Below are 16,239 nucleotides of genomic sequence, written 5' to 3'. Positions count from 1 at the left end.
ATGACATGCAACTGTGCAAGTATTATTTTGTCAAGGAATCATCCTGACTTCTCAAAATTAAGAACATGAACCTAACGGTAAATATTTTTCTTATAATAAAAAAAAATATATGATTATATACCCTCTATACCAAATAATACAGTACTATAAAGGTAAATATTTTTTTATTATAAGAAAAATGTACAACGGCAGGTGCCTGTGAAATTAAGCTATATCGATATGCCTAAAAAGGAACGGTAACGGCCAGTATTTGTTGGACACAATATCAGAGATTATGACAAGTTTACATCAATTAAGGGAAAATCATTATATCCCGATGAAGGGAAGAGTAGGGAATGATTTGAGTTTTTGAGAGACATTAATTTGTATTCTGTATTAGTATACTTGAAAACAAATAACCCATTTTCTTTAAAGCTACAAAAAAAATTCTGACCATAAGGGCCAATAAATTCTGTCCCACAATCGAGGGAATGAAAATCAATTCTATGTCCAAAAACATTTCTTGCCTGACTCGCCCGTCCCATTCAGAAAAGCCAAAGGTTATCTTCTTATTCTGTTTTATTTACAAGGTAAAATGAATGGATACCAAGTTTTAACTTATTATTATATGAATCAATCTAAAACAAGTCAGCCTTGTCCGCATATATTGCACAATACGAAAGAATTAAAATTTTACAACTGAACTTTTAAAGTGTTAACATGTACATGTACATTAAAACCGTGTAGGGCAAGTTCCAATTTAGTTTAAAAACTCGACCTGAAGTCATTTACTCGGAGTCAATTTTCAACAGGGTCAATTTTCAATGTGTCGAGATCATCAGTTTAGAAAAATCTTTTTCATGCTGTTGGAAAATGACCATGGGTATGAATTTCACGACTTTTGGTCTCAATTTTCAACGTTGAAAAATGACCCCCGGGTCAATTTTCAACCCGAGTCAATATTCTTCTTTACACCGTAAGTGATGAACTACACAACAATTTATCTATACCTGAATTATATAAACCCTTTGAAGGAGCATGGTCACGAGTTGGGTCAAAAATTATTTTTCCAATTTCAATGTTTACAATGATTCAGTAAGGCATTTTTAATATTCAACAAAAATTTGAGTGTCATTTGTTGAGTTTTAAGGGACTTACAGAGCTTACAATTCTTCGCTATGTAAACAAAGCCTTTGTTTACATTTTGAATGTTGAAGTGAAAATTTCAATTTTAGATCTAAAATGAATGTGTTATATGTTAGGAACTGTTTATTCATGCTTAAAATCAATAAGAATATTGACAAATTGGCTAAAGATTTTTTACTGGTATATTAAACCTATTTAAACAAATACAGGGCACGAGCCTTTTTTATATGACAAAGAATTGCAATTGTGAGCCCTGTATCTTGCTTATAACTCTACGACTGACCCTCAAAATTCATTTAATCATTAGAAATGCCTTCCTAAAGCATTGTAAATGATAAAAACAGAATTTGACCAAATCGTGTCCATATTCCCCTTTAAATCGTTTAAAACCAAATCCCCTCCTTCAATTTCTTTTTTTTTGGACTACTCTGGACTCTGGAGTAAAAAAACTACTCTGGACTAAAAAAAAAATCCTTCCATTCATCAGCTGGAATTCATTCTTTGGTTTCCTTACAATTAAGCTACAGTTAACTTTTCTAAGCTCAGTTTTTAAAGTATTGACCAAGCCAGACTTTGCAAAAGATGATCTTTGCAGGGTCAACCTAAAGGTCAAAAGGGAAAACCAACAGTCACCTTTAAGCTAGTAACAATATGGGCATCCTGTGATATAATCTCATCAATTCATTCCTTTGAAATGTGGGTTGCCCCACCCTTATTATAAAATCTCAAATATCAAAGGTACAAACTTCTTAACTACAAAGGATACTTTGAGAAATCTATGCATTTCCCCTCAATATGGTGGCCAAGGGACATAACTTCTGTAAAAAGTGGATTGGTGTAATTTTTTACACTAAATTTTCACCCCTCCCCTTGGCACCCTTTGTTGGGCCTTTGAGTTGTATTTTTTTGCATTTTGAACAAACTTAAATTTAGCTGTAATTCTGAAGCATGTAGCTCTGAAAAAAATTGGGTTGATATACAGTTGAGCTACTTCCACCCTCCCCAATACAAAAACTTGCAACTTTCATACAGCACATAAAGCACACAATAGTTTTATTACCCATATGCATTCTGTGGAAATACTCAATTCCAAAATGTTGTTGGTTATTTTACTACTGATATCATAACTTTACTTGCCACAAACTTTCACTTAAACATGCTCACTTACTTCCTGAGAGTGAAGTATGTATATTCATGTGCAGATCAAGAATAGCCATTTTCATATGTACACAAACCACACTACTTCATTTAGCAGTGATGGGGAAGGTGTTTAAAAATAATCTCAGAAGAAAGTGAAGAGTTATTTAAAGTGAATATTTGTATAGAATGTTTAGGAAATTTAAGATAGTAATTCAAAAACTCGTGACAGTTTTTGGTTTAGCCTGCCCCCTCCCCCCTTCCCCACACACATTAAGAAGCCATGTTGTTTTATTAGTAAATAAGCCGATAAAAAGCATGATTTTTAATTTTTTTGTTTCTATTTAATACGCATAAAATAACATCAATATGGTATAAGTTAATCACACTCTATCCCTTTTCTTCTTCTTTTTTGTCCTCTTTGTTTCATGATCTATATCAGTTTCATGTCCCAACTCAATGTTTTTCCGCTTCCGCTTCTTTTCTTTTTTAACATCACTTTTATCATTTTGGATTTCTTGACTGTCATCACAATCAGGACTTTGATTTTGAGAAATTTTCTCTGCGTCTTTATATTTGTCTCTTTTCTTTTTCTTCTTTTTGGTTTTGACACACTCCCTATTCACATCTTCATTTTCAGTTGTGTCAGTTTTAGCATTTAAAGACGACCTTTCTGATTTGTCCATTTCACTGTTGCTTCCTTTCTGTTTTTTCCATTTCTCCATTAAGAGCCTTTCTTGCTCCTGGATTCGTTCTAGCTTGCCATTCAACTTTAACCCATGTCTGGCTCCCCTGCAAGAAAATTCAATGACATGAGTTTGAGACTCACTGTTTTCTCACACAATCAGAAATCTCTTTTTTCTCTTAGTCCATTGGAAAATGACAGTCAGTGTATCATGTACAATCATGTAATTTTTTCTAAATATTTCCTTTCTCTAACAGTCTGATTGATGTTACAAATTGCAACTATTCATAAAATGTGGCTGAGGTGCATAAATCAGGTTTTCTATCAATTATTGTGGAATCATTAGATTTCGTGGTGGCTCAATTTTCGTGGAATTCGTGGGTACCTCTCATCCACAAATTAACATCCTCCACGAATTAATAAATTAGGGTAATAAAGTTATATTTCTTTTGTAGGTTTAAGAGAGTACACGAAATTACGTCCCCATGAACCTGTAAAATTTAAGCAATCCACAAAAATTCGCCCCCACGAAAATTAATGATTCCACAGTATTACACTGAATGAGCAAGTAGAATAAAAGTGAATTTGGTATACTAGCAAAATGTGTGGATGCTTATCCATAAAACCCAAGACAGAAACTCTCTCAAGACAAAAAGACAATATGAACATCCTCCGAATTGCAATTAGTTGGTTCCCTTCAATAAGGATCTTACTTGTGTGCAGTCATTCCTCCACATATCTTCAGAATTTCTTCATCTGGTAATCTAAAACAGACAAACTCTATTTAGCCATGGTAAAATTAGTATAAATTCATATATATAAAAGAACAAATTAAATCAAATTTGGCATCTGAGTTTATGAAACAATGTCATTGACAAAATTAGGCCACATTGCAAAAAAAAATTACAGTAACTGTAGAAACTGAAATTTTTGTCAGCCTAAAAAAATTGTGACTTTAAATACTCAAATCCAGCTTACAAGTATTCATTGGGCAATTGTTCCTCTGTGTGAATTGCAATTTTTTGCAGAAAAAATCTAAACAACTTTTTAAGTCTAAACAAGTATGAAATGAGTAGCTAGTCAAAGCCATTCTAAGTAAAAGTCTTTTGTATGGAATTTTTTGGCATATGTGGTATACATGTATGAGTAAAATAAGGATATTTCCTATTATTCAGCAGTACTTTGATACACAGTAAGATTCCTAATTGTAGGCCTACGTGTACAGTGAATAATTCCACAATCCTGCTGTTCTGTATCACAAACACTGAACTTTTGTACAGTATACATACAGTTTACATCTTAAAAAACACAAGCAAGATTTTTAGAATTCACTAGGGAAACTGTTTTTTCACCCAAACATAGATTCCTGGCATTATCAAGGAATCTATAGTTTACAATAAACAACAGCGCAATTTTACATAATTATCAATATCTGATGTTTCACATAAGCACAATTTTAAACTGATATCATTTCCTGTAAGTTATAAATGAATCTATAGTATACATAAGCAAAATACCAATGTCTAGGGTTTATTAAGGAGTTTCAATACATTAGAGTAAGTAAAAGTAAGTAATTTATAAATAAATCTGTAGTATACTGTGGTTTCATCAATATTCGTTCAATATCAATTTTCGTGGATTTCGTTCTTAAGTTTAACCATGAATTTAAATGTTCATTGAAGTGTATTTCTACTACCAGTTTGTATTGATAGCGTCATTGGCCACGAATTTATGTATCCTTGAAACTGTGATTTTCACTTTATCCACAAAAATTAATACCCTTTAATATTAATGAAACCACAGTACATAAGCGAAATATCAATGTCTAGGGTTTATTAAGGAGTGTCAATACTTTAGAGCAAGTATGTACATATATATCAAAGTCTAGGATTTATTAAGGAGTGTCAATACATTAGAGCAGGGCTTACTTCTGTAGAGTCTGTCGGTCCTCCTCGAGGTACTCTGTCACCTCTGAGGCGTCCACCTCCTCCCCCTCACTCTTCACCTCCTGGTTGTTGTCCAGTGTCGCCCCCTATAAGTATCAATGTATAAACAGGTCTTATCGGTGTTCACCATTTTTTTTTGTATAAGAAACTGGAAAGCATAAGGGTCATTGTTAAATCACTGAAAATCAAGACACAGTTTTTTTTCTTCAAACATTATCTTAATCTTCAAAAATTGGCAACATTTTGTATGGATAACATTGACCACATGGAGCCTACCTTAACAAACTTTCTATACAGCATTGTCTTGTTGTCTGTATATGCTAGTGTCCAAACATTGAGCCTACCTTACAAACCGTCCATACAGCATTGCCTTGTTTTCTGTAATATGCTAGTGTCCAAACATGGAGCCTATCTTTACAAACTTTCTATACAGCATTGTCTTGTTGTCTGTATATGCTAGTGTCCAAACATTGAGCCTACCTTTACAAACTGTCCATACAGCATTGCCTTGTTTTCTGTAATATGCTAGTGTCCAAACATGGAGCCTATCTTTACAAACTTTCTATACAGCATTGCCTTGTTTTCTGTAATATGCTAGTGTCCAAACATGGAGCCTATCTTTACAAACTTTCTATACAGCATTGCCTTGTTTTCTGTAATATGCTAGTGTCCAAACATGGAGCCTACCTTTACAAACTTTCTATACAGCATTGTCTTGTTGTCTGCATATGCTAGTGTCCAAACATTAAGCCTACCTTTACAATCTGTCCGTACAGCATTGCCTTGTTGTTTGTATATAATAGTGTACATTAACAGCAAGGAGCCTACCTTTAAAAACTGTCTATAAAGCATTGTCTTGTTGTCTGTATATAATATTATACTAATGTCCAAACATTGAGCCTACCTTTACAAACTGTCCGTACAGCATTGTCTTGTTGTCATAGGTCCTCGCCTTCTTTGTGGACACGCCTACACTCTCTTTGGCTGCATTCACCGACACGCCCTCCTGTATAGAATTATGCAAGTTCCATTTAATGACAAACCCAGGAATAAACCAAACTTTCATAAGCCATGTACTGTAGACAACTCTTTGTATTTTGCAAATTGGAAATAATAGAAAAGAGTTTTCAAAATAAAGGAATCCATGATCATGTAGAATAAATGCATTGGAATCGAATCATGTACCACATAAGGCAATATGTTAAAGTGAGATTTTAAATTTCATTTAAGCTGTTTACACCAGACTTAATACAAGTCATGTAACAATTACATTTTCAACTGTCTTTGTCTGTGATAACATTACAAATCAATTTTGAACCCTAAAACCCAATAACTTCATAAAACATGAGTGACACAAAATGGGTGTGTCTTGTAGCATAACAGAAAAATGGCGTAGTAATACATAGCATGTGCTACATAAAAAATAGTGGTTTTTTAAAATAATGTTGTTCTCAACTGTACAATTTGGAAATAATACAAATATAAGTAATAAGAAATAATTCTTTCAATATTATGAGGTGATAATTTCGGTCGGAGCTTCAGGCTTTATTGGATTTGACCACGTCCCGACCGAAATTATCATCTCATAATAAATGATTCTTTATTCCTTAAATAAATCAAATTTACCATTTTTGGTAATATAATGTGCATTTTGTTTATGCTCCAGAAGATAAAACCAATGGGTTGGAGTTTAAGACAAGCCTCACAATGAAATTGCAGTCAGAAAAGACTGTAAAATGTTTTACAAAGGTCCTGACACTGACAGGTCTCACTGTAACATAGTTCCATAGTATTGTCCTATACAAGTTTTGTACATGTACACATATAGTATTGTACTATACCATACCTGTGTGGACTCCACCACGATACTGCTGGCTGCCTTATTGAACACGTGATCCCACCAGTGAAAGGTAAACTCATCTCCTCTGTTGTGGCCCACCTTTAATGAATAAAAGTCACGTAAATACTGAACGTAAAGGTTTATATAAAGCATTTCATATCTAATTCTCTTTATCAATATATTTGTACAAAAATTCTATACCAGTTATTTGATTTGCCCTTTTAACCAGGTCATGATGTTACACACTTACAATTTCAGTTATTAATATAAAGATTTGTATGCACAGAAACATTGTTGAATGCTTAAAGTGATTAACTTCAATTTTCTCATCAAAATGAATTTCTAAATACATTTCCTATTAGTTTACAACCAATATTTCATCCAATTGGTAGAAGACCTACTAATATTACAATGGTAGTTATCAACAGCATGGTTGCACACAACCTACAGTAGTTATTTGCCAAAATGTTACTATGGCAAAGACTGTACATAAATTCAATGTGGTTTGAGAAATAATAATAGTGTGAATAAATTAAAAGACATGATTTTTTTTAACATTGATCAACACTAGAAGTACATCTTAGGGCAATAAATATTTGGGGTTGACACTATATAAAATCACACTTTCAAAAACTTGAAAAATAAGGGTTGATTTTTTTATTTTTTATTTCTGATGCAAAGGGTATATGCTGGCCAAATAGTTATTTAACATGTTAAATGCTCTTAACATGTTCGTTACTATTTAAAATTTGTATTAGTTCTAAGAAGCTATACATTTCTCTCTTCATACAAGGTAATGGATGGGAGATGGAAGTGGGTTACCAACATGCTCAATACTATTTGAAATTTGTACAGGTTGGATCAGTAATTCAGTTCTGGGAAACCATTTATCTTTCTACTCTTCCAAGGTAATGGAAGGGAGATGGAATGGGTTATCTAATGTACGATCTAGGTTATCTAGTGTACGATATTTGGCGGAAATAAGTTTTTTAACAAGTTGGCGTAGATTTGAATTAGTGTATTCCTGAATGGAAGTATTCTTATACATTTATACATGGCATTTAGCAATGTTCTTGATTTAGCTGAGGCCGATTTCCACCAAAAGCGCTAAATAGAATACACAGCCAAATGTAGTACATGTACAGTAAAATGAGAGTTCTCTTTACTGTTGACAATGCATTCTTCCAACAGAGGCACTAGACCTGATACGATAATTGATAGTCACCCTTGTCTGTGGCATCTCTCGGAGCTTGTTTATTTTTCTCTTACTGGTTATTTGGCTTTATCAATTAAAGATTTTACTGGCCAATCAAGTATTTTCACTGTCACACTTGACACATAAATATAAAAAATAAAATGTCTTAATTGCTCAAAGTGCAAATGGTCTTAACAAAGTAAAAACTGGCCCCCATCCAAAATTTAATGGTCCCAGCTAGACCATCGGTTCAACAATTATTAACAGTCAAGATTATTGAAAGAGGATGTAAAATGCCAAGCACCCATACCCCATGACTGTCGTTCTTTATCTTCACTTTGATGGCTTCCTTCATTCCATTCTCATTTTTTCCCAGTCCCGATCCTAAAAAAATAAAGAAATCAATTTTAACATTTATGTTATGTACATACTGAAATATTATTTTCCTTTGACAGGCCAGAGGAGACTTTCTATAGATGCAACGTGATTTGTTACAATTACACTATGTCTCAAGTTTCTGCTTCAACAAATTATTTAATTACCGGTATAAAGATGTTCAAATATGTTTGGACAATTCTACACGTGGAGTTATGAGGTACTGTCACGAGATTCAGTGAAGGCACAAGTCAACTCTAACTACATTTATCCGGCAAATTTTGCTGAGGTTAGGATAATAGCAAAATATCTTTGTAACATTGATTTATAGCTGTCAAAACAGCTGACACAAATGACTGTGGTCTACTGGCGTGTGACCAGTTCTCTCCAAGTACCATTTCTCGCCAGTACATTCACTACATTGTGACATGATTTTATCAACACATGAAATTATATATGAAAAATAACATTACAATGTACTGGCGAGAAATGGTACTTGCCGAGAACTGGTCGCACGCCAGTATATATTAGTACATGTAAAAAGTGAATATCAATATGATAAGGTGTAGCAGGTACTCTTGGCAGGCCATTGGTCTTCTTACCCTTTAATTACCCTCGTGTATAGGTCCCTGTTTTACTTTTTAAATACAAAAATTAATATGGATACAATGTGCCAAAGGTCGAACCATAGGAAGATAAACACTAAAACAGTGAAAGATTAAATCCTTATGCTGTACAAAAAATATAAATACCTTCCTTCCATCCGAATTTTTTCAACTCCTTTTGAGCAAATCTACTTTGTGACATTTTGAAATAAACTTAAAACTTGAAACAAACGTTAGTCTAATCCATCCCTTCAAAATTAAAACAAATTCGTCTGACTGGTTTTGTCTCAGATACACTGACAGTGTCAGTGTGTGTGCTGTCTATTCAAACCGGAAGCAGCATGTGTGTTTGTTTTCGTTATAACGATCCCGATGGGAAAAAAATTAATTGTATCTTTGTGCAGGTGTGCCTTGATTTGTAAATATTCTCATTCATGAAATTAATTATTAGGAAAAATGCACTATGGTATCCTTTATAAACATGTGCCTGACCTCGTATCTTGTTCTTGTTATATATTATGCCAGCCCCTTATTGAAAATGATTAAAACAAGTGTCTATATACATGTAGCTGTGTTTTGTAAATAATTAAACCATGCGGTCAAATCAATGTAGATTAAACATGCATAGACATGCATGAACACAATATCACATACAAAATTTTCAAACAAATTATATTATGATTAATTACACGACGCCGATATTCTAAATAATTTTTTTATACATGTACCTATTTTTCATAAACTGTAATACACAGATGCATATGAAATATTTACACCCACTGAAAAATTAACAAGTAATGAGAATTCTTTGTACAGTCCGTCACTCGAAATGTAATATTTTAAATAGCAACGACAGTCACAGTAACGACAAAAAAAAATTGTACGAAACAAAAATCGAAAACAGTCTTATTACAAGTACAGATACTCTATTCACAATTGGACTTACTCATGTTATTAAGATAGTTTTTGAGAAACACAAAATGAACGAGTTATACACACACATTATGTTTTTTCTTACTGTGGTGAAAGTACATGTGTAGAATTAATTCAAATTTATCAAAAAATAATCAATTTACTCTTAACTTTACACATAACTGTTAAGTAATACTTAAAGTTTGAATATATAAATTTTGAAATATTTACAGACCCTGAGTGAAACGTTCTACTTTCCCACTTCAATAGTAAGTGAACGAAGAGCGCACTCTGAGCGTACGGTGAGCTCACTCTGAGCGTACGGGAAATTATAATTCCTATATAAATCACTTTAAAAACATACATCGGCATTAATTCTTGTAGACATTATAAAAACAACAACAAAAAAACGGACCTGCTCAAGAATGTGTACTTGATTAAATTTTACGGATCAAATTCTGATTTAAATGATGTTTTATTTGTAATATACATGTAGGTTTCCTTTCACCTAAATTTAAGTTACGCATGCGTTCTTTTCTAATCTTGTTGCGACTCGCGAATACCGATCCTTTCATTTTGGAGTTCGGGATGAAAATGAATGAACTTATCGGAATGAACAAAAGTGAACGCTGAACGAACGGTGAATGCAAGGTGAACGCTTTGTGAACGCACAGTGAGAGCACGGTGAGTGCTTTGTGAACGGGAAGCGCGGTCGAAGCGATGCGGGGAGCGCAAGTGAGCGTACGGTGAGCGCACCGTGAGCGCGCGGTGAACGCACGGAAAAATAGGAAAGTAAAACGTTGCGGAGACTGTATGTAACACGTACATGTATTTTAACCAATATGATTCGTACACTAGTACACCAATCAACAGCATTTAAAAAAAAATCACAAATCCATAAAAGTTTCGTAATGCCCCTTTAAAAATAAACACGTGCCAATTACGTAGACATCAGGTTCATTAATTTCACTCGCACGTACGGCCCAAAAATATAACTCATAAATTACATACACGTAAGAGGGTCCCGGAAACAATGTTCAAGTTCAAGTTCATTTATTTCACTCATAACACATAATATGTTACATGAGGTGCAGAAGAATTATATACAAAAGTATATGAAAAGCAGGATTTACAAAAAAGAAACAGAATAAAGTAAACAGTGAATTTGTTATGGTTATTACGTAGGATGACCGACCAAATCAAATATTTTTCTAATTAAAGTACACATTTTCATAAGTACATATGTATTACATGATTTGAAGATGACATAAGTGTTCTAAATTTCATGTTCTAAATGAAAACACATTCATTTGCTATAAAACTCACAGTTATTTTTGTTCATACGGATTGCGATCTTTTCTTTTTCTTTATTTTTTCAAAGGTTGCATTAAGAATTAGTACTTATACAAATAAATAAAAAAAAAGATGCAGTAGTTATTGCGGGACAAACACGTGTTATTTTATGGAAAGTGAAGGACGCCGTTATTTATTTAATCATTCTGCTGCTGAAATAATGACGGTTGTATAAGAATTCACGAGGCCGTGACGGGCCCACACATAAGCTAGGCTGGGTTGTTGTTGATATTTTCAGATTAAATTATTCCCTTTAAGAAGAAGGCTTCTGTATAAAGATATCGAGAATATTGTAATTTATAAATCTTAAATGTTTGTCTTTTGGATTTTTTCCTCCAAGAAATAGTAGTTTATGGCTGAAGAAATCATCTCCAAAATTCAAGGCAGATCTGATGAGTAAAACCATTTCAACAAGAGAGCTTGGACTTTGGGTAGTGGGTGTCAAAAAGCACTGTGACGTAGGCATGTCTATTTCATTGTAGGCCACTCAGCCATTGCTCTTTGAAATCAACACGGTTTGTCTGGCTTTTGAGCCAAGGCTACGCAATCGGTGTATATTTCACTCGAAACCAGCGTCATTTTTAACTTGTTTTAACGCAAGAAATTGATAGTTACGTCATACTGAAAGTCCAAGGCCTTGTTAAAACGGTTCTAATTTGTTGACCATACAGTCTCATCAAAACAGAACAAAATGCTGGTTAGATTAAAAAAAAATTATTTCTTACGGATGATGTTAAATAAAATTTAGGAAATTGTTAAAATTAAACTTTCGAAGGTTTTAAACTCAATTTCTTAAAAATCTGATAATTTTTTTACACTGCTGTTTGTTAATTATCAAGCTCTAAATTGAAATCAATTTTATGCAAAAATATGTTTTATTATACACAAAGTAATTTCATTTGCATGATTTAAATCAGTATTATTTAGCCCCCACCCCCAAGAAAAAAATTAATTCATTAATTAATATAGTCTAGTTATCGGTAGCGGGGGTAAGAGGATGGGGGTTCATTCATTCATAACCCAAAAATGTTATTTCGCAGAGCTCCAGTAACAAACTTAATGTTAATTTGTTTGGACAAATTAATTGCTGTCTTTTATTTCGTGAATTACTGCAACACGTGACCAAACTTGGCGCTTATTAAAATAGTTCAAAATTAGATCTACATGTAAATCTTATTCTAATGGGAAATGTCATTATGACATAAATTGCTTTCATCTTGGAGCATGTAAATTGATTTCAGGATTTAAACTTAAGGTCGATTTGCTTAAGCTGCAATGATGCACGATAAAAGCACCTCCTGGGTATATGCGTGGGTGTCCATTAGGTTCACCTTCCATTACCCGGACTCCTTTTAACTAAATATATATCCAGTCGTCAAATTATCTATTTTGAAATACATACAAAAAGGATATTTTATTGTCAATTAGACCTATCAGATGAATATTTAAAGTTCAAAAGGAAATGGTGTATAGAATTTACTTATTTAAAATTACTTTTCTGTTACAAAAAAATGGCAAAATTGTCAATGTTGCAAGGGCAAGTTTTTATCGATGTAGGGCATATGAGCTTATTTGTGGGGATCTTAGTGGAGATTTGATATAAGCATTTTCTGTAATTCACAAGAACGTATAAGCCTGGCACAGGTTGGGTTAAGTGCAGAATCATTCCTGTTACATTGTGCATCTTCAGAAAAGACCAATCTTAGTTTAGGCAATGTTATCTGTCGGCATAAAGATGAAATTAGCTGACGTATGAATACATATTAACAGTTCGTTACCGGAATCCGAATATAAATAGTGTTCAATCCACATTTTTTTTCATTTTTAAGAGTTAAAAGGGCGGAACGATCATGGCCATTTTTACACTGTATCAATCTCCTTTAAACAAAGAGGTCGGTATGAAAATAAGGAAAATATTCAAAGGACAAGAGCGTACAAGGCCCGACAAATCCCCCCGTACCCAGGATTTTGAAATGGCATATGAACATATAAAAAATCTTTACATTTGAAAGTGTGCATCAGTACATGTACATGTATAATATAGAACTGTATTCTCTGACAAATTAATAATATACATTAATACATGTACTTGGTACTTATATCCTTTGTTTTATTTGTTGCTTTCTAAACATTACAGCATGATCTCATATCTGTGCTAGCGCTATTTTTATCCGACATTGTGTGTACAGAACATGAACGTTAGGTAATTGTTGTCAGTATATAAATTATATTAGATTTTTTTCATGATAATCCAATGAAAAAGCAAAATAATGTTTTAGTTTATAGCAAATGAATAAAAAATAAAACGCATTATATACGATTAGAATACCCTCTACATCGAGAAGGATGGACTACTAGCCTCCGCCTATCACAGTGAGCTACGTTGACACATTAGAGTACGAGTGAATAAATTTAACTGACAATAATTGATAAAGTGAAACATTTTTGGTGAAAACTACGAATTTGACCCATTGTGGGTCTAGACTCCATTTTCATAAATCAATGATAAAAATCAATATCAACTGTGCAGCTTAGTTTGGAAACCTATACCGAATAAAAGCCCAATATTGGTTCCAATCGTGCTAAAAACAATACATGCAAGCCAAAAATTAATATTCTAACCTAAATTGAAATTCTTTCGTCTTCATTGTTCCGAGTGGGTGATATACAACATCCTGTACGCCCCTGTTCTTTAAAAACTGAAATATTTGGAATTTTCTTTACTAAATAAATAGTTAGAAATGACATGTAGTGATAACGAAAAGCGTTCAAAATCAAAAGGTTCAAAACAAAAATACATAACAGGAGCAGAGCAAATACGGACCTCTAAAAAATTAGAGGTAGGATCAGGTGCCATGGAAAAACCCGTAGGCAATTAGGTGATAAATTATGGTCTAACAATAAGTAGGAATTGTATTGTATTGTTATTTGCCAAAATTCATATGAATTATAAACAGTTGTACACGCCACTACCAGTATTAACGTTAGACAACATTCTACAAAAAATATTATTCATACATGCACATTCATAGAAGGAGAGACTCTATTAATCAATAAATCAAAAAGTTATGTTAAAAAATAATAATGTTAATACTTGAAGTATGAAAAACGTCAGTATGAATGCGACCCAACTGAAGATTCATTTGCTGATAAGTTTTTTTTTACATAATTAATTAAGAGAAAATACAAATAATTGTTCGGTAATATCTCTGCAGAGACCCTCTAAATATATCTTCATCTGGGGTGCCGGGGGGGGGGGGCTGGATCAGATATGATATGATATAATAAAAGTAATAAAGGTTTACGAGACATATACCAACAATGACTTATATACAAGTATATAAATGTACATTTTTACCTGTATCACAATTTATAATTATGCATAAACTTAAAATTTACTCGCGAAGAGCAAAATATTTTTGGTAATAAATATACACAAAGCAGAACATGTGTGATCAATGTAATCAAAACAATAAGCAGTTATGCGGCAGGACTACATGTAGTTTCAATATTCACAGTTCTAAATTATCCACCGCATAGATGTACAAAGGTGCAGGTTTCCCTCTAATACATTTTATACTTACAAAAAAAAATACATCTATATCTGTAGAACAACGCAATCCGAATATTAAACAAATATGCGTCAGGACCAGATTCACTATCCACAGTCCTAAATTGCCTACCGCATAGATGTGAAGAGGGGCAGGTCTCCCTCTTATACATTGCATAGTACTTGTAATATAATTTACAATATTTCATCAGTCGTCATATATCATTTGATAACTTTTCAAGAATGCTTATGATAAGTTTAAATTTTATACATTTTGACTTATTTACAGTATGATACAATTGCGTTAGTGCATTTAAGAAAAACAGCGCATACCCTTATATAGCATATGTTCATTTAAGTTTCTACATTTCATTTTATATTTGTAAATTTTACATGCAATGAATGAAAAACTTTCATTTGAAATAAGAGAATATTTGATGCTGGCAAAAATAAAGCCAATGATAATAAATTTCCATGTAACATCAATGTTAAGTATCTGTGAAATCCGCCGAAGTGGCATTTATAAGTCACATTCGAAGATCAATTGTTGTATGTTTTATGTTTTCTGGCATGTTGCAATTATTACAATTCCCATTAATGTTTTTATCCCATTTACAAACCGACATATCTAGATTTGTGGTCAACAGGTTGTGAAGTAATTTATAATTAAACTCTGATATATAGATTTATCACATAATGACCAGACTCTGTTCTTGTAGATTACATTGAGATAGTACTTTTCTATTCTACACCAGAATATTTCCCTTTTAGGTTTTTGAGATTTCTTATTTTATAAAAATGTTGTAGAAAATATTTAGACTTTTTATTTTGCTGACAAGGTCGTTGTATCGACAATAGAACTTACGAAAAATGACTTCACCCGAGACTGTTGGTAGTCCTGTTATGTCCACTTGTTCGTCAGCAGCTTGCATTGCCTTAGAAACTGTTGTTAAACTATCGTATTTAAGATTGTAATGTCGAACTGACTGATAATTTTATTTATCATCCTGCCTCAGAGCCGTTTGAGAACTCCAATATTTCCTGACCTGAAATACTGGAAGGTAAATTGTGAAGCAGTGATGGATTCAGAAAGATTCCGAATCTTAAAATAGAAAACTATACGCCTTATCCACGAAATCAGTGAAACTTTTTGAGATTCCGAAGAAGCATACATGACTTTAAAGTATGTACATATAACGTGATATATTTTGTAAGAGATAAATACTGGTCAATGAATTTTTATAGAGAGAAACAAAATAATTTGTTTATTATGTAATATATTCTGTTGGGGAAGAAGATGGGCGCCTCTCTGACTGATTATCCATTGCAAAGTGAAAAAAAAATTATTTCTCATTACATTTTAGCGATCAACAAGAAATTTAAAAGTATTAAGAGAAAAAAGGATATTAAAGCAATCACCTTTTTTTTTTAAATCTTTACAGTTGAGTGAATATCTTACCAAAGCTTTCAGAAAGGCATGTTGCAATGAGCAAAGATGACTAAATCTTTTTTATAG

The 16,239-nt window shown here is 32.8% G+C and overlaps 1 protein-coding gene across 1 annotated transcript; it reads right to left on the bottom strand.

Annotated features, from left to right (window-relative positions):
• Positions 1-2,581: 2,581 nt before the first annotated feature.
• On the bottom strand, positions 2,582-9,236 carry LOC128172148 (G patch domain-containing protein 4-like). Its single transcript, XM_052837908.1, has 7 exons — positions 9,056-9,236; positions 8,239-8,312; positions 6,740-6,832; positions 5,798-5,899; positions 4,876-4,979; positions 3,661-3,711; positions 2,582-3,054 (listed from the first exon to the last, which is right to left on the bottom strand). Exons 1-7 carry the CDS (start codon positions 9,108-9,110, stop codon positions 2,646-2,648), a joined length of 888 nt encoding a protein of 295 aa, XP_052693868.1. The 5' UTR covers positions 9,111-9,236; the 3' UTR covers positions 2,582-2,645.
• Between the last annotated feature and the right edge of the window lie 7,003 nt (positions 9,237-16,239).

This window comes from Crassostrea angulata, chromosome 2 (genome assembly GCF_025612915.1).
Source record: "Crassostrea angulata isolate pt1a10 chromosome 2, ASM2561291v2, whole genome shotgun sequence".
Lineage (NCBI taxonomy): Eukaryota > Metazoa > Mollusca > Bivalvia > Ostreida > Ostreidae > Magallana > Magallana angulata.
Note: the sequence above shows the minus strand (reverse complement) of the source record. Positions and strands in the feature narration are given on the sequence as shown.